Below are 27,109 nucleotides of genomic sequence, written 5' to 3'. Positions count from 1 at the left end.
AGGTCTGATCATGTCACCTTCTGCTGCCCCTGGTAAACTACTCCCTGGTAACCTCCAGAATCCAGTACAGAAAAAGGCCTGCTTGACATTCCAAGACCTTCACCACCTTGCCCCTTCTTCTCTCATCATCTTAGACTTCACCCTCCTCTAGTCACTCTTCCATCCAGCCACACTAACAACCCTCTCATCTCTGTGCTTTTGTACTGGCTTTTCCCTGTGCCCCTTTCTTCACCTCCAGCCCCTTCCTTCCTTCAAGATTCTGCTTCAGTTCCTTCTTTTATAGGCAGTCTTTCCAAGTCTCCTCCCAGTGCTTTCTCTCGGAGACTGGCTTTCCCCTTTCTACTGCACATCTTTTGTATGTACACAGTTATTTACATGTTGCCTTCCCCATTAAAATCTGAGCTCCTTGACTATGTTTTTGCCTTTCTTTGTATCTCTAGCACATAGCACAATGCTTGGCACATAGAAAGCATCTAATAAATGCTTGTTGCCTGGCTGACTGCCTGGCATAGTCGTGATGCTCAGAGCAGCAGGGCCCAGTGAAAGGTGTGTTGGGGCTGGGATCAACTCAGCCCTCCTTAACCACATGACCTTGGGCAAATCAGTTAACCTCTCCCAGCTTTCCTTTCCTCATTTTAAAAGTGGGAATAAAAATATCTGTAATTACCTACCTGAGAGGACTGATGAGAGCACCCCCAAGGTAATGTGTATGAAGAGTGCTATGTGAACAGAAGATATTATTGCATACCTAGGATTCTTGCTCTTCCCCCAAAGAGCTCAAAATGGTCCCATCTAAATGAGTTCATTTACAATCAGGTTCTTAAATTTGGAATTTGTGATTACACATGCACAGGCTAGTCTCAAGGATGGTTAAGAGATACGGAGCACAGCAGTTTCCAAAGTATAAAAAAATGAAAATCACCCAGAAAGCTGTGGCAAGATGGAGGGCTTCATGGCGGGTGTGACCTAGACTGAAATAGAACAAATAGGGAATTTCCAAGAACACGAATAAAAGAAGCTCCTGAGGAAATGTGTGATAGAAAAGGAAGGTTGAAAGATGACAGGTGGACAGACCTAGGGCCCCCTCCTTTCCTCATGCTGTTAGGAGAAAGTGAGGATAGTCTTTGGCGTGTTGGGTTGACCCTCCCCTATCGTGAACTCATTGGAATCTCCAGAGGAGGGTCCTGCATAATGGGCAGGCAGGCAGGAATTGTTTGCAGTCTGCATTTGTGAGGAAACATCCAAATTAATGCAGTCACTGATCCACTGGAGCGAGTGTTTCTTAGTCAAATAATGTCACCAGGCTTGTAGAGGTAGCTTTTATTCATTTAAGAGAACAGACTTTTTAAAGCAGTTTAGCAGCAGCCATTTGTACAAAAACAATGGGTTAATCACAAGTGACCTTTATCTAGTTATGAAAGCAAATCTAGTCAGACCTCTGTTTGGCAATACATTTTTTTAACAATTCATGAAGAATTAGAATATGATCAAATACCGAAACCACAGAGTACACAATGTAATCTTTCTTTTAAATCAGGAAAACTTTCCGAATCTTGGCAGTAGCTGAAGTTCATAACTATGAACACAAATGTCACTGAAATGTAGATGTGTCAGAGTCCCAGTTAACAGAGAAGTTTGGTGAATAGAATTCTGGGTGATAGAGGGCAATGTGCATTTGTCAACATGTAAAAATGAAAATAATGCTTAACAATGGAACTGACTTCTATTTTCATATTCAAAGGGGTGGGTGGCCCTTGGTGAAAATATAGTCTTCTTAAAATACTTGTGATAAACAGAGTACTATCTTTCTGTTCCCTGGAAGCCTCATGAAGGCAGGCACCATGGATTTTCTAAACTTTGTATTTCCTGCAACCCTTAGTACACAGTAGGTGCTCAATAAATGTACGTTGAATGGGATTCTCCTTACCTAGTGTTATGTGCTATAATTGGTGATTTTTATTTTTGTTACAGATGTTCTTATACTTCGAAGACCATGGACTAGTGACATGCTCTGCCGATCATCTCATTATTTTGTGGAAAAATGGAGAGCGAGAGTCGGGATTACGAAGTTTAAGACTATTTCAGAAATTAGAGGATGATGGTGATTTGAACCTTAGTTTCTAGTTTTGCTGAATAAGGCATTCATGTGCATGAACCCTGAATATCAAATATAGGCTAAGAAGAATTTTAAAAGATATCTGGAAAATTGGAATATATTTATCTTTTATAAAATTTTAAAATTTTTTTCCCCAAGTGGTGCATAAAGTTCTGTTTTTGTTGTTGAGTCTGTTTTCTCTGAACCTGTAAAGAGTGAATATATATGTATACATATAGAGAGAGAAGGAAAGAGAGAGAGAGACAGAGAGATAGACAGACAGACCCTGTGGTAGAAACTGTTTCCCCTGAGAACTTTACCATATGGTCCTCATGTAGCTCCTGAGGTCATCACACTTGGAATCACTAAAGAGGCTTTTCTGAATTTAAAGAAACTGAAATCCTTAGCTGAATCTTGCAAATCTAACCTCTTTTAAAATTGTAGGAAAAGAAACCCACCCACAAGAGTCAAATGAGTTTAAATTTAAACAATAATGGAATGAATTAATTTCCTCTGAACTTTTCTGTATAATTTGTCCCTGCTGAAATTTCTTTTCATTACAAGTACAGGGGATGAAAAGAGAGTAACTAATACTTTTCTTTGTACGTTTTTAACCATTCGGGGAAGTACGGTTTAGTGCTGCGCGGCATGCAGCCTCAGACACTTGCTGGCCCTGGGAACCTGAGCTAGTGGAAGTCATTTCACTTCTACTTCCCTCATCTGTAAAATGGGGGTAGAGACTTCACAGAATTGTTGTGAAGAAAGTGCTTTGTGAACTAAATCGTGCTATCCATGAGTTTTTGTCACTGTGCTTGAAACAGCTGAAGGTGATGTAGCCCTCAAAATGAATGGGTTGTTATTTTATTTAATCCATAGGATGACAGATTAAGAACTGGAAAGGACCTTAAAGATCATCTCATCTGTTCCTTTTAAAAATGTATTCTTTCTTTCAAATAGAAAAGAAAACAACATATTAGTGTATTGTAAATTTGTATTGTTGTGCTTGCAAACTGTCTACTTTGTGGAATGATCTTTTGGAGCAAAATTGACCTTCCACCCAGAACATGGCCAGCATTCCTCTCTAGGTTTGCATTTTTCTTGTTCAGTTGTGTCTGACTCTTCATGAGTCTGTATGGGATTTTCTTGGCAAAGATACTGCAGTAGTTTGCCATTTCCTTCTCCAACGGACTAAGGCAAATAGGGTTGAGTGACTTGCCCAGGGTCACACAGCTAGTATGTGCCTGAGGTCAGATTTGAACTCAAGTCTTCCTGCCTCCAAGCTTAGCACTCTATCCACAGTGCCACCAAGGCTTGCTTTTACAAGAATGCAAAGCAGGCATTGACTGGATTTGGAGTCAGAGAACCTGGATTCTAATTCCAGTTCTTGCTCTTGTTACCTAGGAGATCTTGGGGCATGATTAATCTCTTTGGGACTCCATTTCCTCATCTGTAAATTGTAGGGGACTGGCTAGATAGCCCTTGTGGTCCCGACCAGGAGCTATAATCCTGTGAATTTGCCTTTAGGGAATTTAATCTGTAATTGACAATTTTTAAATGACACCTTGGAGAAGTTGAAAGCCCTAATATAGTTAAATTAAGTTTAACCTTGGGAGACCAGTTTGCCTTTGTCCAGTACAATGATTTTAGCTTGAGATAACACAGAACAGGTTCTGTGTTTGGAGTTTCTTCTTTCAGACTTGAATTATTGGGATGGAGTGGGATTGGGAGAGAAGGGAAATTGTGGCATTAATTAAAAAGGCTTCTTAGATCTGGAAGAGCTCTTCAAGATCACCTCTTCAGCTTCCTTTGTTTACAGGTAAGGAAGCTGTTGACAGACCTAGCTGGCTCACAGTGGTTGGGAGAAACCTGTGGATTCTGCCTCCCACCTACTCTTTTGTCTCTTGTACTTCAGTAATCTGTAGGGTTGCTTTGAATCTGTTATGGGGTAAAGGACCATGTGAAACTTAAAAAGCCATTAGCTCGTAGTAGTTGTTTTTTTCCTTTTGACAACTAGGCTGACATTTTTCAATCAAATTCTATTTTCTTTTGTCTCTGAAATCCAAATGAGCATGAAACCAATTGGGGTTCTGTGTGTAGGAATTTTTTTTTTCCTCCTCCCTTCCATGGAATTCAACTCAAAGCATTATTCTAAAGACTTCGTTTTAACCAGAATTGAAATTGAGCTGAAAAAAATTTCTCCAGCTATTTCCTAGTGTGAACTGACATAAACTGTTACTGGCTTGATTGGTACTGGAAAAGCAGCTGTCCCCCCAGATGTTTCAGGCCAGGAAGCTGAATCGGTAAGAAGTATAGCTACTTGGGCCAAGGGAATTGCTGCTGATCACTCAAGATCCAACTAGCTAGTCATTAATGAGTGAAGGACAGAGGCTCCCATTATTCATTTCAATATGACTCAGAAATGAAAGTTGAAAAAAAGGCTTCATTTATTCAGTGACTACTAATATTTGATCATGTTATCACCATGCATTTTAGCCTAATGGCCATGGCGTTAGATTACCTTGTATCCCTAATTCTTTAGTCAATTTTTCAGAGCTAGGAGTGAGGAGGGAACTTGGAGTCCACACACTTAAGAAACTGGGTAGGATTAATTTTAAAATTATTTTAAGATTAAATAGCTGAAGGAAGATAAAGGGAATTCAGCAGTACCTGTCAATAGTTGCATTTTTCTGCCAATTTATACATTATTTCTGAATCAGGAAATGAGAAGCTTTTATTCAGGCCTTTAACTGAACTCTTTAATTTTTCCTCCTTTTGTTTAAATCAGTCTTTACCTTGGATAACTACCAGAATAGTTATCTTGAATCATATAATTTTAGGTTTGTCCTAAAGGCCCTCCAACACCTTCAACCTCCAGATGAGATGTATGAGCCCTGAAAGGCAACGTAGCTAGTTTTTTGGTAAAAATGATATCAGTTTTGGTTTTACTTAGAATCCTAAAATAGGTCAAGATTAGATCTCTAGAGCATTCATGAGCAACTGATTATTTATAAATTGAGACCCTTTAGCAAACTTTTGGAGTGTAAAGGTGGACTTGGGCCTTAGGGTGGGTGTGTGCTAAGGAGCGAGGCTTGTACTTCCTTTCAAACTTGACTTCCTTCTTGCTGACACTCTGCCTGGACTTGCTCTAGACCCTTCCAAAACCAATGCCTTCATAGTGCTCATAGTGGGCTTCTGGTTTCTTTAGGTGGAGGGGATGGGCCAAGGTTCCTGTTTGGAGTTGAGAATTATCCCTTAAGGATAATCTTTAAGGAGAAAATGGTTCTCTTTGGGGAAATTTGAGCACTGCTTGCTTCAGTGAGCCATCTCCTTTGGATTGCTGGCCAGTCTCAGAGCTGCTTTCCTTTTCTCTTTTTTGGGTGCCAGTGTGAAATGAAGGTCTTTGAGACCAGAGACTACTTGGTTTTGATCTTTTTGTTTCCAGTGCTAGGTGCTTAATAAATGCTCCTTGAAGCATGGAATCATCTTTAAGGGCTTTAAAAACAACAAATTGTCTGGGAAGGAGCCTCTTTTCATGTAAGGTCTTGGCTGAAAGCAGAAGTCAGTAGATGAATTCTCAGGGGCCCTTTCCACTCTTTGGGTTTTGTAAATACAAAGTATCCACCCATTACTGACCAGATTTTGCTTAATAAATTCTGAATTAGGCCATGAATGAAAGGAAGTTTCTTCAGTTCTGTCCGGCATTCTCAGTAAATTACACGGGAATTAGCAGATAAATCAGTGCTCCTGGTTTGCTAACTTTGTATTTCCAGAATATATGCTCTGTAGATATAAACTGGTCAGACGTAAACTTTCTACTTACAAGATTCTATGGGCCAAACAATTTAAATTGCTGGTGGAAAACATGCATGTGGGATAGAAGATTACCCAGTGTGAAATAGTAGAGCCCAAGTGTTGAGTTTGGGAAGCATTATTACCCTAAATTTATATATGTCTATCCTTTTCAATGAATCTTATCCTCTGGTACATTATCTTTTAAGTTCTCAATGAAATAGCAGATTTTTAGAGCTGACAGATTGATAGCAGCTTGGCTTACGAACAGATCACAGTTCATTAATTGAGCTAGTCCTACATTAATTTCCAGGAGGTGGAATTTTTTTTTTAAGTTGAGTAGGTTGGGAGGGAAGCGCTAATGTCATCGGAACTGAACAATTTCCAGTGGATGAATTCTGTATTCTGGCAGGGCTCTGGCTGCCCACCTAATCGCCTGTGCTCAGGGTTGAGCTTTCTAACTATGACTAGGAAATTACAGCCAAGACTTATGGATATTCCATATCTATTTTCTCCTGTGGTCACCTTAGGGTACATGACATGAACAATATGACATTTGTTGCAACACTGGAACCAGGACACAGTGACAGATTTTATCGATCGTTGATAAAACACAGAGCCTTTGAGAAAGTCTCTGTTACAGAATTAAAGGCTTCAGATATAGGGGTACCTACTCTTCACCTCCATTTATTTCCCTTTGGCAGGCTGAGGTCTGATTGGATGGAGAGACAGGGCTTGTTCTGCACCTGGAAGGCAAACTTGCCATCATTCACATTGAAACAAGTGAATTGTAGTCTTACATAGGAAGGTACAGCAAGGACTTCTCATAAAACATAAGAATGTGCAATATAGTTCAGGCTAGTAGGAATAGGAAGGAAACAGACCATTCTGAGAGCAACCTCTCCTTTTCTTGTTTGCTCAGAAGAGTAGAAAGCCTCACATCCCCAAATTTTTTCTGGAACCTTGAAGCCCCATGTAATGTTAGGAAGGTATTGAATAGAAGAGGGCAGTGACTTACTCACTTTTCTTTTTTAATAAACTATAAGGGCCTCGATCTTACAATCCTATTTGACGTACACATAGTGCAGAATCCCATGCTTTGGTTAAATTGGCTCCATGAAACATTGAGCTCAGAGCTTAGCAATTCATCAGAAATCTGCAGATTATATTGGTAGATCAAGAGCAAATCCAAGTTTGAGCTTTATTACCTGCCTGTCTTAAAGCATTTAACATTCTCACATTAATTTTGTAGTTGATATGAAATCAATTTGACATAACACTGAGTTAAATGAAATGTTTCATATAGAAAATGTCAGTCTCCTGATAAATGATCCTGAGAGTGAGATGGTTAGGAAAGATTGTTCTCGCCTTGTATTTGCTGCTGAATTCTATCCTACCTTGTCATAACTAGTTCCTGAAAATGGAACTCTGTCTTTGGAACAAGTTTGGACCAGGTCTTCAAAATGCCATCCCTGTCAAATAAAAGAAAACACACTAAAGCCAAACTCTTGATAGTAGGAAAAATTGAGGCCAAAGAGATCAAATTAAGACAACCATAGGGAAATGGGGCTCAGCTGTAGGAAAAGCCATTACAAATACTTCACAAAAAACAACTTTGTCAAATATACACAATGCAGCCTTATGATACAGAGTGGAAGGCGATAGCTGCTGCTTCCACAAAAATGCTATTACAATTTTAACAAAAATAGAGCTTAGGTGCATTTCTCTGCATGGAAATTTCATGAGTGCTTCTATTTGTTAGTACAAAACATAGAAAAACATTGGCACAGTATGTAGTTCTCAGCAAAATGACAGTCATTGTCTTTTTTTCCTTGACTAGCAAAACAAGCCCTTTTTCTTCTACTGACTATATTTCCCTTTGCCATACAAAATCTGAAGCAGCCCCAGGCCATTTTGCATTTGTAAATTTTATGGTTTGAAAAAGCAGCGCTCCCTCACCAGTCACATTCACTTACTGTGTAGACCTCTTAGAAATGCAGCATGGAGTGAGCAGCCTTTGAAAGAAAAAAACCAAATACACCATTTGCTGGGTTGCTAGTATTTATATACACATACAGGAGTTGATTGGGAAAAGGGAAAGAGGAGTCCAAAATCTGAATTTATGTTAAGCACAGAAAGTTGTGAGAAACGAAATGTATAAAAATATGCATTTGTGCTTTAGAAGCTTCTTAGCATACAATTCATATTTTAAAAGTGTAATGACACCCTGCAATATGCTTGGTTTCTAACATATTTACATATCTTTTTTTTTTACATCAGAAAAGCAAAAGAGCGCTGTCCAATAGGCAAGTAGGTGGGCAAAAAGAAGAGTTACATATAGCATACGGCATAGCACACTGCACGGACTTGGACCCAGAAAATGTAGATCAATTTAATAAAATCTTTAAACAGCAACTGTATACAAACTTTGTTTGTTTTTTTTTTAAAAAGAAGTTCTTGAACAGATATTTAGATTTAATGGCTTTTGTATAATACGTGCAGTGTTGCGTTTGCCACTTCCATAAGGTGGAAATATATGAAGTTCATAAATCCCCCAAAGCAAGACATCCTCTCCCTCCCCCCTGATGATGGATGGCTTTTATTAGAAACACTTTTATAGGAAAGAGAACCATGTGAGTTCCTGGTATCATTGGATGGAGCTATCATTTGGCCAGTACTCTTTTGGGTTAGCCTCTATTTATTCTGGCCAGGGGAACCACAGTTTGACAGGTAGACTCTCAAACCAACAGGGTTCTCCCTAGGTAATCAGACCCAGCTGTTTGGTTCATTTCACACTGGGCCTTCTTAGAAGCAGCCATCCTTTAGGGAAGGTTTTCATGAGGAATCTTTATTGACATTAATACTCAATGAATAATCAAGTAGATGGTGGTATTTGCTCTTTTCTCAAGGACAAGAATGGGATGATTCACTAGCCCATATATATGCTCATCATCCAGGTGAACAGAATACATAAAATAGCCATTGATTTCCTTGTTACAAGGTCGGAAAAGGGCAAGTGACAACAGTGGAAATGACCTTGCAAACTATCTGCCCTCCCTCAAATGTTCAATAGAACATTTATTCATCTGTGTTAAATACATAACTTTCCAGGAATGAAATACTGGGAAATTCGGGCAATTTAAGAGGGAGTATTAACTTATTTGCTCCTTAATCTACAGCTGTTAGCCTCACTTTAAAGGGAAATACATACGTCCCTCTCTTCTCCATTACTAAGTGATTCACAGTGTAGCTTGTAGATTAAGAGGTCTCATTTTGTGGCCTTTCCTTTTTAGCTGTCAGATGGAAGCCTCAAACTCTTGCATTTTAACTCATCCAGCATTTTCCAGTGTTTGTAGTTATCAGCCAAATGTTGCATCAGAGCTGGGAGATGTGCAAATGCTGTAGGGATACACAAAAATAAAAAGAAACCTGTTGTATTAAGTTGAGCTAAAAAAAAAAAAAAAAGCATTTACATGGCCATGTCTCTTTAGGACCTAGAGTCAATTGACTAGACTTTGTTTCCTTATTCTTGAGAATCGAGTTGCATATGTTTAAGACGATCTGGTTATAAGACAAGAGTAAAATATGTTTAAGATGATCTGATTATAAGACAAGAGTAAAATATCCCTTGACCCTAGGTGGTGTCTGGTAGTAAGAGGAGGGTAGTCCATCACATATGTTTTGTCTGAGGGTGCCCACAGAAGCTAGAGAAAGGACGGCAGTATTGGTGCAGCTGCTGCCTAGAGCTGAAGAACTGTCTAATTCTTGGAGGGAAAATACTATTCTAGACAACTTAGGATGAGCTTTTCATGTATCTAATATTTTAAATGTTAAGAACAAATCACCCAATACAAACCCCCAAAGTTTGTATTTTTAGGAAAAAATTGTTTATTTTAGGAATAAATGTATGTTTTAGGAAAAATGAGGAAAGTCACATATCCATATATACCCACACCCACAATTAAGATGTGTTGTTTGGCACTTTATAATAACATACTAAGCTCTAGAAACAAGGGCAGTTGCTGGAGTGACTTAACACAACAGAAATATTTTCTGATAATTAGCTATTTTTTAGACTGTGGGAACCTAAAAGCATCCTTTGCACATGTGCACCTTTGCAGGTGTGACATTTTAATTTTGATGGCTCTTGGTTATTAAGGCTCAAAATCTTTTGAGTCTTTCTTTGACTTATTCATCAATCCCACATCTAATCACTTACCAAATTCTGTTGATTCTCCCTCTTGGATGTTTCCATTCCTTCCTTTTCATTTCTATTGTTGCCAGCTAACTTCAGAAACTCAATGTCTAAGCTATTGCCTCTACTCTTTGTGGTTTTACCTGTATCTATTTCTATCACCTTTTTTGATTGATTTCATTTGTCAAAATCCTATCCATACTTCATAGTCAAGCTCAAATGCCACCACCTCCATGAAGCCTTCTCAGACCAAGTGATCTGTCCCTTTGATCTCTCAAAGCATTTTTTATGTTTATTTATTTCTTTTTAGTTTTCAACATTCATTTACACAAAATTTTGAGTTCCAAATTTTCTCCCCATCTCTCTCCTCACACCAGCCCAAAATGCCATGTATGCTGATTACCCCTTCCCCCAATCTGCCCTCCCTTCTATCATACCCCTCCCTTCCCTTTTCCCATCTTCTTTCTTTTCTTGTAGGGCAAGATAGATTTCTACATCCCATTACCTGTATTTCTTATTTCCCAGTTGCATGCAAAAACAATTCTCAACATTCATTCCTAAAACTTTGAGTTCCAACTTCTCTCCCTTCCTCCCTCCCCACTTGTCCCCAATGAGAAGACAACCAATTCAATATAGGCTATGTATGTGTAGTTTTGCAAAGACTTCCATAATAGTCATGTTGTGTAAGACTAACTATATTTCCCTCCATCTTATCCTGCCTCCCATTTATTCTATTCTCTTTTTTGGCCCTGTCCCTCAAAATACTCACTTCTAATTACTCCTTCCCATTTGCCCTCCCTTTGATCATTCCCCCACACCCCACTTATCCCCTTCTCCCCTACTTTCCTGTGGTGTAAGATAGATTTTCATAGCAAATTGAGTGTGCATGTTATTCCCTCCTTAAGTCAAATCTAATGAGAGTAAGGTTCACTTTTTCCCTTTCACCTTCCCCCTTTTCACCTCCATTGAAAAAGCTTTTTCTTGCCTCTTTTATGAGAGATAATTTGTCCCATTCCATCTTTCCCTTTCTCCTCCCAAAATATTCCTCTCTTACCCCACAGTTTTATTTTTTTAGATATCATCCCTTCCTGTTCAACTCACCTTGTGCTCTCTGTCTATATACATGTGTATAATCCCTCCAACTACCCAAATACTGAGAAAAGTTTCAAGAGTTACAAATATTATCTTTCCATGTAGGAATGTAAATAGTTCAACTTTAGTAAGTCCCTTATGATTTCTCTTGTCTGTTTACCTTTTCATGTTTCTCTTGATTCTTGTGCTTGTAAGTCAAATTTTCTATTCAGCTCATCTTTTCATCAAGAATGCTTGAAAGTCCTCTATTTCGTTGAATGACCATTTTTCCCCCTGAAATATTATACTCAGTTTTTCTGAGTAGGCAATTCTTGGTTTTAATCCTAGTTCCTTTGATTTCTGGAATATCATATTCCAAGCCCTTTGATCCCTTAATGTAGAAGCTGTTAGATCTTGTGTTATCCTGATTGTATTTCCACAATACTTGAATTGTTTCTTTCTAGCTGCTTGCAATATTTTCTCCTTGACCTGGGAAGCTGGAATTTGGCTACAATATTCCTAGGAGTTTCTCTTTTCAGATCTCTTTCAGGAGGTGATCTGTGAATTCTTTCAATGTTTATTTTGCCCTCTAGTTCTAGAATATCAGGGCAATTTTCCTTGATAATTTCATGAAAGATGGTATCTAGGCTCTTTTTTTTTTTTTTATCATGGCTTTTAGGTAGTCCCATAATTTTTAAATTGTCTCTCCTGGATCTATTTTCCAGGTCAGTAGTTTTTCCAATAAGATATTTAACATTGTCTTCTGTTTTTTTCATTCTTTTGGTTTTGTAATTTCTTGGTTTCTCATAAAGTCATTAGCTTCCATCTGCTCCATTCTAATTTTTAAAAAACTGTTTTCTTCAGTGAGCTTTTGAACCTCCTTTTCCATTTGGCTATTTGTGATTTTTAAAGCATTCTTCTCCTCATTGGCTTTTTGGACCTTTTTTGCCAATTGAGTTAGCCTATTTTTAAAGGTGCTATTTCAGCATTTTTTTGAGTCTGCTTTAACAAGCTGTTGACTTGCTTTTCGTGGTTTTCTTGCATCGCTCTCATTTCCCTTCCCAATTTTTCCTTCATCTCTCTTATTTGATTTTCAAAATCCTTTTTGAGCTCTTCCATGGCCTGAGACCATTGCATATTTATTTTGAAGGTTTTGGATGTTTTTGGAAGCCTTGACTTTTAGGTCTTCCTGTGATGGTATGCATTGTTATTCCTCATCCAAAAAGATGGAAGAAAATACCTGTTCACCAAGAAAGTAGCCTTCTATCTTCTTCTTTTTTTCTTTTTTCCCAGCCAGTAACTTGACTTTTGTGTCCTTTGTCAAGAGGAGGGTATACTCTGGAGACCTGTAAGTTCTCAGTTCCTCCAAGGTGGCACAATCAAGGGAGAGGAGTTTACTCCTCTCCTGGCCTGTGCTCTGGTCTGGGAGCAACCACAAGCACCCTTTTCTGCCCAGGATCTGTGAGTAGAATTCCTTCTCCAGAGCCTCCACCAGCTCCACCACACTAGCCAGTGTTCCTCCTCACCCCAGAGCTACCTCTCAGGGCTGAGATCCAGATCAGTTGCTTGATTCCCCCAGGGGCTTTTGGCTGAAGGCTCCTAAAATGGATTCTGTGCTGCAGCAACTGCTGCTGCCCTGGGGTCACTTGGGCCAGACAGTGCTCCCTTCTTGTGCAGGTGAAAAAGCTTTCTCACTGACCTTTGAAGCTGCCTTTGGAATTTGTGGGTCGAGGGATCTGGGAACCACAGCTGCTGCCAGGGATTCTGCACACCCTGATGCCTGCTCTGGTCCTGTCCTTGCTGTGCAGCCAAGGCCAGGCTGCACTCTGCGCCCAGAACTATAGACCTTTCCTGTTGGCCTTGCAGGCTGCCTTGGGCTGGAAATCTCTTTCACTCTGTCATTTTGTGGCTTCTGCTGCTCTAGAATTTGTTTAGAGTCATTTTTTACAGGTATTTTATGGGCTATGGTGGGGAGTTCCTACAGGTCTGTCCTTCTACTCTGTCCCCCCTCTCAAAGCATTTTATTTGTACTTTTCATGGTACCTTGTGGTAAATTCTCTATTATGTTATACATTCTGAATTATACACTGTGGTATAGACCTTGCATTATCTTTGCTACTAGGCAAAAAGCTTCTTGAAGGCAAAAACCATGTCTGATTTTTCTTTGTCTCCCACAGCACCTATATGCTCATTAAATTTTTACTGAATGAATAAATGAGCTAGATTCTTTATGTTCTTGTACTGTTATTACAGAAGGACAATAGCAATTCCTTTCTGACTAACTGAAATCTCAGTCTCACCAGGTGTTTCTTAGAGAAAAAGAAAACATAAACTTGCTTACCATCCCAAGCATCAAACATATCTGTTATGAAATAGTCAATGAAGGAGATCTGGGACTTTGGGATGCTGCAAGTATTCCGATCAAATACCGGCATCACCACTGGCAGCCCTTGTCTCTTCTCTTCATCCGTCTACAAAATAAACAAATAAGTATCAGTTTTGTGTTTGGCTGCTTCTCTGGATTCCATTTCAGAAGCATATGCCACCCTTCCGACCCAGCGAGATCACCACCCCTCCCTGCTGCAACAGGGCCAAGTGTAGACAGGCTGCTCATATACCTTCTGCTACAAGTGCAGCCACTGGCTGCTCAATGCTACCCTTCAGTTTCTTTTCCCTTCCTCTATCTGTTCTCCCCAGGCTCACCTCTTTGGTGCTCTATGCAATCCTATGGCTTCACCTATGGACAACGTTCTATGTAGTACCCTTCTCTCTTCCAGTTTGCCCAAGCACACCCTCTTTCTTTCTTCACCGAGCTCCTAAAACTCCCTTTTTCTGTGTGACTTTCCTTTACTATATGGAAGGAGAATGACAATTTCCTTCACTTAGTTTCCTTCTTGGGTCTCAGCCCACAAAATGAACCCTGAAAAGTGAAATATATAACAAATGCAGCAGAACTCTTCTTACTTCTGTTGCTATAGGAAAGGTCCCATATCTTGTGTCCCCCTCACCATGTCCCCCTGCCTCAGACTAATTAATTGTAAGGTGCCTAGTACATAGTGGATACTTAATAATGCTACATTACTGCCTGTGTGACCTGACAAGTTGGAAAAGAAACCATTTTCTAAAAATTTTAGCACTTTCTAGAATAAACTGGGGTTAGCTGACATTTTAAAGACCTTTTTTTTTTCTCCTGGGGTTTTAAGCCAAGATTCAACATAGTTTCAACACCTAGCATTCTTTGTTTATGGTTGTATTTTGGGAAATATGATGGCTGCTAGTGAATCTGAATCTCTGTGATGATATTAAACCATAATATTCCAGGCCCCCATGGGTTTTATTCTTTGTAGGTTGGGTTTCACATCATGCTATTGGGATAATTACAAACTGATTTTGACTTACTAAGAGGTTAGTCCAAGTTGATGAAATATTGAATGTTTTAAAAGAATTGCAGTTTTATTCTTTACAAGTATATACTGTAACTCACATTAGACTAGAGTTCTTCAATCTACCTATTTTAGAAAGGTCCTTCAGGGGACTGACATGTAGTATGTGCTTAATGAGTGTTATATAAGATATGCATAATTCATACTTGGTATATAGATAATTGTTGTTAGGCAATGCTTCTAGTACTCAAGGAAACTTTCAAAGTTTGGTATTCTAAGCATTTCCCACTCTTGTGCTTTTACTCATATCATCGATTTGCACAAATTACATGGGGAAGAATTGCTTAGCAAAGGTCACTTTTTATGTCTTTATCCAATTTATAGAAAATTCCAAGGCAGCTACCTCCAAATGAATGATTGGGTCTTTTTGGTGTTGCCCAAAACAGCAATCCAGAGAACATTGGTGCTGGGAGAAACCTTAGACCAACTAGTTAGTTCAAGAACTGGAGAAACTCTAGTTGCATGGAGCCCCCTCATGGAGGGTGGTGTCTCATTCAAGGGCATGGCTGTCGGTGTAAGCATCACAGAGATTAAATGGACATGTTATATGACAAGGACTGTGGCTTAAGATCCCCAACACAATACCCTGTGGAAATAAATCATATTGAATTATAGAAACTCAAAGATGGAAGGAACAGGTGTTCCTAGTAGCCCAATACAGTGGAAAGAGTGCTGTATTTGGAGTCAGAAACTCTGACACTCTCTGTGTGTCACTGATGAAGGCCTTCACCTCTCTGTGACCCAATTTTCTCATATACAATGAGATGGGATGGGATGGGATGATCTCTGAGGTTCCCTGTCAGTCGCTGACTTGATAGATTCAAATGGCTCCCTATCTCTTCCAGGATCAAACATAAAATCCTCTGTTTGGTATTCTGTAAGAAATTATTCATTTGGACCCCTATTCCATTCCAATAAATATTAATCAGTTTGATATTTTACATAAATCATAAAAGGATAATTAGAGAAGATCGGTTCTTACAGTTAGTAAGCCTCAGTCTTTAATCCAACATTCACTACTTGTTTACCAATCATGAAGCTCATCTGGGCAACCACAAGAATGCTGACAAAGATATCTCCATCCTGTTTTGCCCAAATTCCGTGTCCAAACCTAGCGTGGGTGAGAGACTTTGTGTAATATGGAAAATACCCTCTGGGCCACCCTGTCTTGTCCAATATGAGCAAGTGACTATTTTTATGACCGGTTAGGGGAGATGATCCTTGCCTTCCCCATCTTATGACCACCCATGCTGATGCATCCTTTCTGGCTCTCCTGGAAAGTTGAAATCAAGGTCTATTAACCAGTGAGATCCTGTATTTTATCACAGCTTTTATACGTTTGGATATCAAACTCTACAAAAGTAAGGCCCCAGGGTAAGAAGACACCTCAGATTGTGAGGAAGATCTGAGGTCCGCTTCATCAGAGGGGTGATGGATCCTTTAATAAGGCATTATTGGCTTGGAACTCCATCTCTGTGATGATCTTTCTTGCAGATTGGACAATTTTGGACCCCACAATTCAAAGTCCGTTATGACCTGCCTCCCTCCCCACCCCTTTCCAGTCTTCTTCCACCTTATATCCCTCTCATATACTCTCTGATCCAGTGTCACAGATCTCCTTGCTATTCCTCAAACAAGAGAGGCCATCTCTGGACTCTGGGCATTTTCACTGGCTCTCCCTCAGGCCTCAGTTGCCTCCTCTGTAAAATGGGGATAATAATAGCACTTGTCTCCCAGAGTTGTGAGAATAAAATGAGATAATATATGTAAAGTGCTTTACAAACCTTTAAGTAAGCTGTGTAAATGCTAGTCGCTATTATTGAAATTGCACTAAGACTTTTTGGATATCATATATATATATATATATACACACACACATTCACATATATAATACATATAAATATATCTATATATATTATTTACAGATAAGTAATGAAACATCTCTATATGTGTAATTACATGTATACACACATGCACATATATTAATAGACAAGGATATGAAGGCTAAATTAAGAAGGGAAGTGACTTGTGTAATGCCACATACATAGTGAGGAGCTGAACTGGGGTTTGAACTCAGGTCTTATGACTCCAGGGCCACTTTTCTCTCCATTTTATAACCCCATCTTTCCTTTATTCCCTGAAGTCCTTCTCTTTGTCTAATCCAAATTCTTCATGTGTAATTCAAGGTGGTTTTGTCTTCTCTCTTCTGTGCAGGAGAGCTGTGGGTTTCTGCCTTAGCACAGAGTCAGATGTGAAGTCCTGGCTCTCCTTTCTCTGGTCTAATGCGTGCTATTAAACATCAAAGACCAAGTACAGGCATGAAAAATAAAGAAGGGCCTTTCATATTTTCTTTCCTCTTTTTGTTAGGTTTTGCTGCTTTCACATTATAGTCTGTACTTGGAATATTACAAGTGATTACATTTTCAATTACACCCCCCTCTTCCATCAAGCCAAGAATAATCTATTCCCTAAAGAGCAAATTATCAGAGCCTTTTTTTGTTGTGGTCCAGTCGTTTTTCAGTCATGTCCAACTCTGTGATACCATTTGGGATTTTCTTGGCAAAGGTACTGGAGTATTTTGCCATTTCCTTCTTCAGCTCATTTTACAGATGAGGAAACTGAGGCAAACAGGGTTAAGAGACTTGGCCAGGGTCACACAGCTAGTAAGTATCTGAAGCTGAATTTGAATGCATGAAGATGAGTCTTCCTGACTCCAAGTCCAGTGCTCTATCCACTGCACCACCTAGCTGCCTGTAATCTATATCACATACATATATCTACAGATGTAAATATAAGTCATTTATTCCATGCCTGTGCTCCTCTAGAGATTTTAGCTGATTACTATTTCCATCAATTCCCCAAGTTTGGGTAAGAGCTAATTCACACCCAAATAAGATGAGTTTCTTTCTAGAAAGTGATTTGCTTACTGACCACATGCTGTATGCTTTTGACCCCAACCATGCTCAGAGACTTGTTTTGTTGTGCTCCCAAAACACACAGTATGTCTCCAAAAATCCCAGAGAAGAGGAGGGTGGCCTTCCCCTTGAGAAGCAGCCTACCTGTGCAAAATACTCCTCTGAGATCCTTCCAGCCCATTCAATACACATTTCCAGAGGGCGGCATGGGTTGGCCACATCTGCACACTTGATCATCATACGTTTGATCAGGATTTGGTTTTCAGGAAAGTTCTTCCCCGTGGGGTTACAATCACATTCACCGCCTTCACCCTATAACAGAGGACATCAGGGCAAGACTGGCTCAAGACATCATGAAAGTAGCTTCCAATAAGGATAGCCCAATTAAGCATGATGATCCCTGGGCATACGGGGGACCATTAGAAAAAGGGCTTTTCTACCAGGTCTATTAGAAAAAGAACTAAGGTCAAATATTTTTTCCCAAGACTTGGAAAGATTTTTTTTTTTTACTTTCTTCTTCCTGCTTTTCTAGTGATTGGCACAGAATAGATTCTTCTCTTCTGTCTCTTCCACCCCTCTGTCCATTCACCCACTCCCTCCCCTCTCGATTGGTTTCCCTTCTTCCTAAGCCATGGATTCTCCTGTGCGTACATGGCACAATGTCTAGAATCCAGTAGGAACCTAGTAATTATTTGCTTAATTATAATAACTGCTATCATTCATGGAGCACTTTAAAGTTTGTAAAGTCCTTCACATATTAATATATATTATCTGATCTTCGCAACAACCTTGGTATATAGGTGCTGTGACTGTTCCCATTTTACAGATGAGAAAACTGAAGACGAGAGAGGTCAAGTAATTTGTCCAAAGTCACACAAGCAGAAAATGTCTGTCAGGATTTGGACTCAAGTCCTCTTGCTTTCAAGTTCTAGTACTCCATCTATTAATCCTCTAAGCTGCCTAACTAAATCACACTGCATGTGTGATCTACTCTATCACTGGTTTGTGATTGGGCAGGAGATTCAGGGGCACGGCAGGGAAAGGAGAGGCAAGTGTCCATGAAAATGGTTCTTCTCAAATACCAAGTGGGGTCTATGGGTATGGGAGATAAAAAAAAATGCCATCAGACTTGTTTGTTGTGTTGGGTAGTTTCACTGGACTATTTCTTCCCCCTCTTTTATTCTGTAGTACAAAAAATAGCTGTGTGGCACCGGGCAAGTTACTTAACTCTGTTTGCCTCAGTTTCCTCATCTGTCAAATGAGCAGGAGAAGGAAATGGCAAATCACTTCAGTATCTTTGCCAAGAAAACCCCAAGTGGGGTCACAGAGAGTTGGACACAACTGAAAAACACCTTACAGAGAATAGCTAGTTCTCTGGATGGGGGAGAGATATATTTGGAAATAAAAGAGATGCAAAAAGTTTTTAAATGTTAATAGAAGGAAAAAATAATCCTCAGTGATAGACACCAGTACCACATCTATTGGAAAATGAGGTAGGGAATCTATTACAAAGAGGCTGGGATTTTTGTTAGGTAGACCTTTCTACACTCGACCGGAGTTCTGGCAAAGGGAGTCGCTAATGGTCTCTCCAGGGCTCTGTCAGCCTGAGCACTAAATGATTTTGTGAATTGTTGTAGGCTGTGGCTAATTAAATAACAGTTGTAGGCTGTGGCTAATTACCAGGCTTTCTAAGGGAAACCTTATTTTATTCCTTTTTCACTACTGAGATGATGTGAGGCCACTACAGTTGATAAATGTTCAACCAGTGCTACAAACACCCCCAGGAAGTGAAAGGGAGAAAGTGGAATTTATTGAATGGGGGTGGGGGGGGAGGGGTTTTCTAGTGACAGGGTCAGAATTATGCTTTAGGAAGATTAATCATTTAGCAGCTGAGAGCAGAGTGGACTGGAGTGAGCAGAGACCTGAGACAGGAGCTGAGGGTTCTTTTCCTTTTGTTGTAAAGTCCTAGCGATCAATATGTTATCATGGCAAAAACTCTCTCCATCATCTGAATCAAAATTCCTTTATGATTGACCATCTTACAGAATTGCCTGTGGCTCGTACAGGTTGACTTGCCTGTCGTTGCAAAGCTAACAAGTTCTTCCTGACCAGCTCTCTGATCATTGGCTCTCCCGTGCGGGACAGTACACAGAATTTGTGTTCAGAGAACCTGGATTCAAATCCCAGCTCTCCAACTTACTACTTGTGTGACATTAGGCAAGTTACTTAAACTCTCTAAATGTCCATTTCCTCATTTATAAAATGATGGTTAGATGAGGTAGACCGCTATGACCCTCTCACTTTTGTATAGTTAAATTCCGATGTTTCTTGGGGAAACATTGAATGGGTGCAAACATGAACCAATTTCGGCTGTTTTCAGAAGAAAGCCTATATGCGGATACACCAGAAGAGATTTCTGAGGAAGAATGATCAGTATTAAACCCTGATATACTGTAGTATTGTGGTCAGAGCCTCAGGTTCTGGGACCCAGGTTATAAGGCTTAATTCATCTGTACTTGCAAATAGCTTTATACTAAATGATTGCATGGGTGATGATGCTTTACGGAGCATAATTATAGGCCAAATAGGTGTGTGTCTTCAATTTAAAGGGAAATGAAGCCACTGATACGTATAAATTCAGGGAAGGACAGACTGTAATCACCACAGGCTGGCGCAGCCAGTGGATGACCCCAGGACTCATTTTTCCACCCTGCAGATCTGAACTCTCCAGAAGAGGAAATAGGAAGCTGCCAAAAGGACCTGCCTATGGTTAACCCTGGGCTAGCCTTCCCACCTCTGCTCCTTAGCCCCTTGTTGTGAGCGAGTGGTATTTGCTGAGGGGGCAAAGTTGTGTTTTGGTCCCCATAGTGTAGCCTCGGGGATGAGAAAAATACACTTGAACTTGAACCAGGCTGCCTAGCATCTTGGGATCCAAGCTGCACAGCAAGTTCACTTGTGCCCTCCTATTCAAGCCGTAAAAAGGGAATCTTTCTCTTCTGTCTCCTGGCCCCAGCTGTGTACCCTGTCACATCCTGGCCTGAGGATGTAGTCCATTCACTTGTCTAGTTATTGCTTAGAGTTCAAAATGAGCAGAAAGCTTTCTTTACAGCTCTGGGGTAGAAGACGTGCCTTCGTGGCTTCTGTGTAGAATTTTTCAGAGGGTTTATTTCCTAACAATGCAAAGATTGATGGGTAACATTCCATCCCATGGTTAGCACTTTATCGTACCCAGAAATCCTCTGGGGCCCACATAAAGGGAAGGGAAGGAGCCCAGGCTGGCAAGGGCTAGCTGGCCCATTCAAGATAGCAACACAGAAAACAAATGGATAGTCTGCTGCATGGTTTTCACTGGAATCTTCATTTACAGTTATTGCATCTACTGTCAATGGGGAAAATAAAAATCAGGGAAACAATAGAAATAATTGGATGCTTTTTAATGCAAACTAAAGCCCAGTCTGAGGAATGCCTTCTGGTGCCCTGGCAAATAAGAGCAGATATGTTTGTTTAATCCAGCAGTTACAGAATGCTTTGGTTTGGAAGCACCCACATTATTAATGCTTTGCTTTTAAACACACATGCTCCAGATTCAGTTAGGATCTTTGGGCACTGGCTTGTCTGGCTCAGGGTGATGTGAATCAGCTCGAGTGTAGTTCTTTAAAGCACTCCTTAATCTTAAAGTCTCCCAACAGAGTCACAAAGACCAGTGATTTTTTTTGTAGTGGAAACAGTAGCTCTCAGGGCCAAGCTGAATTAAGAAGCTATACGTCACTCTTTGCTTCTCTGTTTGAGCCTCCTCGTGCCACTCTACCTGCAGGTCAATCGACCTTTTACGATTAATTTACCTCAAGGTCTTTCTTCCCAAGATCTCAGAAGAATTCAAGGACGTGATGTCAGGCATTCTCCCCACCCCTTCAGAAAAGGACTGGTCACTACTCTTAACCCAAGGCATTAACCACCAGGACCAGCAGAGGGAGAGCAAATCTATCTAGATCATCTGGTGTTTGGGTGGAAGGACATGCATGCACTCTCCTCTCTTACGTGCGAGTTGCTTTCCTCAGCAGCCATGGGTTTATTAATGCTATTAACAAACTTGTTCACGTGCTCAAAGTGCTTTGTCATCTCTGTTGCCAAAACCATGTCTATGATCGCCTGGCGCAGTGTTCGATAATGGGTCCTGAAGAAACCAGAAATAGAGATATGTTTACATCATTTCCACAATATCTCCTCCCCCCCCCCCACACCCAACTTCCCAGTAGGCAGATCCCTGGGAAAATGTGGTCCTTTTCTTCAGGCTAAGAGCTGAAGGTGAGTCTTATCAATGGAATCCAAATCACTAAGGAACATTGGTTTGTTACTCAAGCCTTTAAGGGAGAACTGGAAAACCTGACATTATTCTATTTTTTTTTCCAGTGGAAACTTGCCTGCCCTAACATTTCCCTTCCCCATGAAAAGCCACAGCAAGGTTAGAGGAGAGGGTGACATCTTTCCCTGTCCCCTTCCACTCCTCCTGCAAGAGGGTGTCTGATAATATATAATACTGGCCACAGGGATCACATCATGAGGACGCAGCATAATCTCCCATGATGCTGGTGTTCATGGGGAAAAAAGAAGTGAGTTCATTTTAGATTAATTTAGGTAAATTTTCCAATAAAGGGTGCCATGCCCCATCTCACAGGGTATGTGAAAGAGATGCTTTGTAAAGCTTTAAGTATTAGAGAGATCTTAGTTATCATAATAAATATTAATCATATCCTTCATTGTTTATAGTTGTTACACGTATTGATGTTAACAAATGGAGCTAAGGCACAGTGCAAACAAATTGATCCCTAAGTTTATGGGAAATTTATGAATTGTGAAGACATTTGCCAATTAGGGACAAAATCATCGAGTTACACATTGAATGAGGGTGTGATAAACTAAACAGAGCTAAACTCTGTTCTCTTACTATTACTAAACAACATCCCAATACCAAGATCTCTCAGTCAGATCTAAGAGGAGTGCTGGGAAACCTACATTAGAGCAGAATCTTGGGCCATGGGGGACAGATCAAACTAAGACTAACTTGCCACTAACTTCTAACTGGGTAAACCTTAAAACTGACCCAGAATTCAACTTTGTCTTCTGAAAAATGGAGGTGATAATATCTGTTTTATTTATCATTCAGGGTTTTTTGTAAGGATCAAAACTATAAAAAAATAATGAAAGTAGTTCACAATGGATAGCATCTTACAGCTTACAAAGACTCATATTATGTGAAAAGTAGTCCAGGAGGTCCAGGAGGATCTGGAGATATTTAGTCTTTCAGTATTTAAAGAGCATTTGTGTGGAGGAGTTAAATTTACTCTTGGAGCCAGAGATCAGAACATAGGAGAGAGATTTTTTTTGTATAAGGAAGAACTTCCTAACAATTTAGAACTATTAACAAAAATACAGTGTCTTAGGAGGATGGTCAGCTACTGCTTGGATGAGGCCCTGGCAAGGATGCTGTGGGAATTCATGCTCTGGGTTGGACTAGATCAGGGGTGGGGAACCCAAAAGGCTGTACCCAGGGACCTAGAAGGCCACATGTGGCCTCAAGGCCACAGGTTCCCCACTCCTGCACTAGGGGATTCATGTGTCCCTTCCAGTGAAAATGTGATGATTCTGTAATGCAGAGGAAAGCATTTTGAGAAATAAAAACTTTATGAATACAAAGTGGTAATATGACTGCTGTCAATAATAGCAAACTTTCACCTCTTAATGGTGATAGACTAGGGCAGGGGTGGGGAACATGTGGCCCTCTAGGTCCTCAAGTGTGGCCCTTTGACTGAATCCAAACATCATAGCACAAATCCCCTTGATAAAAGGATTTGTTTTGTAAAACTTGGGCTCAGTCAAAAGGCCGCACCCAAGGACCTAGAAGGCCACATGTGGCCTTGAGGCTGCAGGTTCCCCATCCCTGGATTAGACATACAGAATGAGACACACAATTTCAGATGTGGCCAATATATGGATTTGTTTTTCTTGACTGCTCTGATTTGTTATAAGGGAGAGCTTTTTAATTTTTTTTTGAGGTAGAAGAGCTATACCAGAAGAAAGGGGGTAGTGAGAATGATTCCAAAAGAAAGAAGAATGTGGATGAAACATTTTAAAATACACAGAAGAGAACAGAAGGAAGGTTGGAAAAGGACAAGGGGCAAGAAGGACAGTATAGGAGCTACTGTGTTCAGTTTTATATACATATATATTTTAAAGCTGCACATAATATTTTTGGTTTTCTATACAATTCTCTGTCCTTTGTATTGGGAAACATTAGTGTTTGTCAAGTTCATAAAATGAAGAAAATTTAAAATAAGAATTCTACGAGCGCAATCATAGAAAACAAATGATAATCCCCATTACCACTGATGATTATATTCTCATACTCTCTTTTTTCGGTTCTTTTCTTTTTAAAAAATTTAATATTTTCCCCCAATGACATGCAAACACAATTTTTAACATTTATTTTTTTAATTTTGGATTCCAAATTCTCTCCTTCTCTCCCTTCTTCCTCGTTGAGAAGGCGTGAAATTAGAGAGAGGTTCTACATGTGTGGTCACGAAAAACCCATTCCCATATTAGTCCTATTTTCTTCCAGCTCTCTTAAGCTGATCCTTCTCAAGGGAAGAGTGGGTGACTTGGGGTTGAGTTGAGAACAGCTTATTCACACTTCAAATGCCCCAAAGCCCAAATGTAACACACCTGTCAATGTTCTTGAAAATGTTGCATTTGTTGTCCTTGGCGGTGAGCTGGAAAGCCAGGGCAGTGTGGTGGCTCTCTAGGACGGCTGTGTCATTGTAGAGTACAGCTAGCTCGCTGCCCGCATTGCACAGGAAAGAGTTGGTCCTCCCGGGGTGATCCACGTCATGGACTGTGGCAGCTATCAACGCAGCCACTTCATCCAGGTGATCCAGGCTTCCCTGGGGGGGGTAAGAAACGGGGTATGACTCACCAAAGAACAAAGCCCACCCCCTCAGAGGCAGAGGGCAGTTAGACAGGTTAGTGGTAATTTTTATCTTTTACCTCTGGGGAACAGAGATATTTCTAGGATTATAAATTGGAAGGGACCTTACAAGGTCATCTCAATGCAATCCCTTATATTTACAAATGAGGAAAAAGGTCCAGCAGGGTTAGGTAACTTGCCAGAGATCACACAACTAGTAAACGCCAGAGGTGGATGGATTTGAACCTGGGTTCTCTGATCCTGTTTTATGCACTAAATCATATCTGCTTTGTAAGTTCAGGTCCAGTTAAGTCTTGCCTAAATCAGATAACTGATATTGTACATTATTCAAAGGAAAATTTTCAATTCCTGGATTGCCCCTCACTATCTTCTTCTAGACATTAGGCCCTTTATGTTTGCTGAATGAATGCACAAGCAAATCCCATGGGTACCCTGCACGCACCTAGTACCTGTTTCAACTACCTATCCATTGTACATTCAAAAAAAATAAAGCATAATTGGAAAAGCAATCTCCTATGGGACAGCCCTCTCCATGGCCCAGTCTCTTCCAAAAGTCAAAGACAAACTCCTTTTTTGAATGATGGTTCATTCTGAATGGTCCCTATTCTTATTCCTCCCCCAGCAAGCAAGATTGAGAGTTCCCTGTCTGGCTGAGGAATGCAGACTGCTTCACAAAGATGGCTCAGCTCAACAACAACCAAACACCCCCACAGAAATCATGACGTTTGCTTTAGCAGTGTTGTCTCATGATCCTGGCTGAAGCCAGGACACTCATGTTTTCCACACTGGTCCTTAGGTCTGATCTGTTTTCCTTGTTTCAGAAATTAAGTTAAGAGAACCAGAGGAAGATCTCCCTCAGGTTGGGAGGAATCTCTACAGAGGCCTTAAAGGAATGGCATTTCTAGTAAGGACACTATCATCCTTTCAGTGATGCAATTTTGCAGCCTTAGAGTGTCCTCAACTTCTTACTGTCCTTTCCTTCTCCCATCTCCAACTACTTGCTAAATCTACTTGATTCTTTTATCTTTCCCCATCTCTGGCCTCTCTCCTCCAATCCATTAGCCAAAGAGCTGCCAAAAGGATATTCCTAAAGCACAGGATGAACCATGTCACTCCCCTGCTCAATAAACATGGGTTAAGTGACTTGCCCAGGGTCATGCACAGCTAGTAAGTGTCTGAGGTCAGATGTGAACTCAGGTCCTTCTGACTCCAGGGCTGGTGCTCCATCCACAGAGCCACCCAGCTGTCCCTTTTCTTTCTTTCCTATCTCTTCACAACCTTTTCCCAATCTACTTTCCATTGGTCTTCCTGCAGCTCTGCACATAAAACCTTCTACCTTCTGTCTTAGTGGGTTTGTAGGTCCAAGACCCTTCCCATACCTGGAATCACTCCCTTCTCACTTCCATGTTTTAGAATCCAGTTAGTTTCCTTAAAAGCTCCGCTCAAGTGCTACCTATTAGATGAGGCATTTCCTGATTCCCTCAGTCGCTAGTGTCTCTCCTCCCCCTCACTCCATTTCACGCATATCCTTACCCTTTTTTCCTTTGTAAATACAATTAAGTCCTGATTAGTGCAAATAATGAATTCTCTGCAATGATCATATGTATTTGAATTCAAAGTTATAATTATGTAAAATATGGTAATGGATTATAGTGTAATGGAGATATAGAGTGCAAATTTGAATAATGCACTGGTATATGGTTTGGGTATATAGTTTTATTTACACCTACGGTCTACCCTGCCAGAGTGTTAGCCCCTCAAAGATAGGGACAATTTCATTTTTTGTTTTTGTACCTTCAACATCTAGCACAGCACCAGGTACATCATAAGCACTTAATAAATGATGGATGAACGTGATTTCTTGACATGGACAAGAATCAGACAGTTTGAGAAGAAATGGAGGGATTGTGACTTGCATTAGTGCAAGAGCTGCTTACAGTCGGAGACCCACTGAAATATCAAAAGAAGTGGTATTTATTTCCAACCCTAACAAGGTAGAAATGATTAGTAGTGCTAGACAGAAATACTAGCCTGAGAGAACAGGAGAATATCAGATACTTGAAATCCTAGAATCCTGGAATTTCAAGGTTGGATTGGAATGCAGAGGTCATCTGGTCTAACTCATACCTCAGCAGGAATTCCCTCTACAGTTTCTCTGACCATGTACTTATCCAACTTCTACTTGATATCACTTATTCCTCTCCTACAGAGGATTTTGGTGGATCAAGGATGGATCTAACTGGCCCCTTTCATATCTGGTTTAGCAGAGAGCTGTCACATGCCCAAGTCACACATATGGAAAACCAGTGGCAGAGCTGAGCACAAAGTTTCATCCAGTCTAATCCTTCTGAAACTAGGCTGATTCCAGCCTATTGATGAAACCACCATGCCCAAATGAGGCACCAGGGGGAGCTCTGGCAATATGCTCATTCTTCTTGGCATTGAAGACTAATCTAGGTAGAACTTCTGAACAAAACCGACTCGGGTAACTAAGGTGAGAAGCCAGAGGAAAATGACAGGGGCCAGTGTTTTTCTTTACTAGACACCAACCAGAAACACAATGAAGACAGAACTTTGGTAAAGTGAAAACATGATGCTGGTTGCTCCAGAAATAATAAT

The 27,109-nt window shown here is 40.3% G+C and overlaps 2 protein-coding genes across 6 annotated transcripts in view; one reads left to right on the top strand and one right to left on the bottom strand.

Moving 5' to 3' along the window:
* The window catches only part of WDR41 (WD repeat domain 41), a 63,168-nt gene extending 60,915 nt beyond the window's left edge, over positions 1-2,253 (top strand). For both annotated transcript variants that reach the window (XM_072606397.1, XM_072606398.1), the window contains exon 13: positions 1,972-2,253. In XM_072606397.1, coding sequence (XP_072462498.1) covers positions 1,972-2,124 — 153 coding nt within the window. In that variant the 3' untranslated portion in view covers positions 2,125-2,253. The remainder of the gene's footprint in view (positions 1-1,971) is intronic.
* A 204-nt stretch (positions 2,254-2,457) lies between these two features.
* Positions 2,458-27,109, bottom strand: part of PDE8B (phosphodiesterase 8B) — a 331,778-nt gene continuing 307,126 nt past the window's right edge. For all 4 annotated transcript variants that reach the window (XM_072606396.1, XM_072606392.1, XM_072606395.1 and 1 more), the window contains 5 exons: positions 24,229-24,446; positions 21,547-21,682; positions 17,653-17,820; positions 13,492-13,621; positions 2,458-9,283 (listed from right to left, as the gene is read on the bottom strand). In XM_072606396.1, the coding sequence (XP_072462497.1) occupies positions 9,174-9,283; positions 13,492-13,621; positions 17,653-17,820; positions 21,547-21,682; positions 24,229-24,446 (762 nt within the window). In that variant the 3' untranslated portion in view covers positions 2,458-9,173. The remainder of the gene's footprint in view (positions 9,284-13,491; positions 13,622-17,652; positions 17,821-21,546; positions 21,683-24,228; positions 24,447-27,109) is intronic.

This window comes from Notamacropus eugenii, chromosome 4 (assembly GCF_028372415.1).
Source record: "Notamacropus eugenii isolate mMacEug1 chromosome 4, mMacEug1.pri_v2, whole genome shotgun sequence".
Lineage (NCBI taxonomy): Eukaryota > Metazoa > Chordata > Mammalia > Diprotodontia > Macropodidae > Notamacropus > Notamacropus eugenii.
This window is presented reverse-complemented; position numbering and strand designations above follow the sequence as displayed.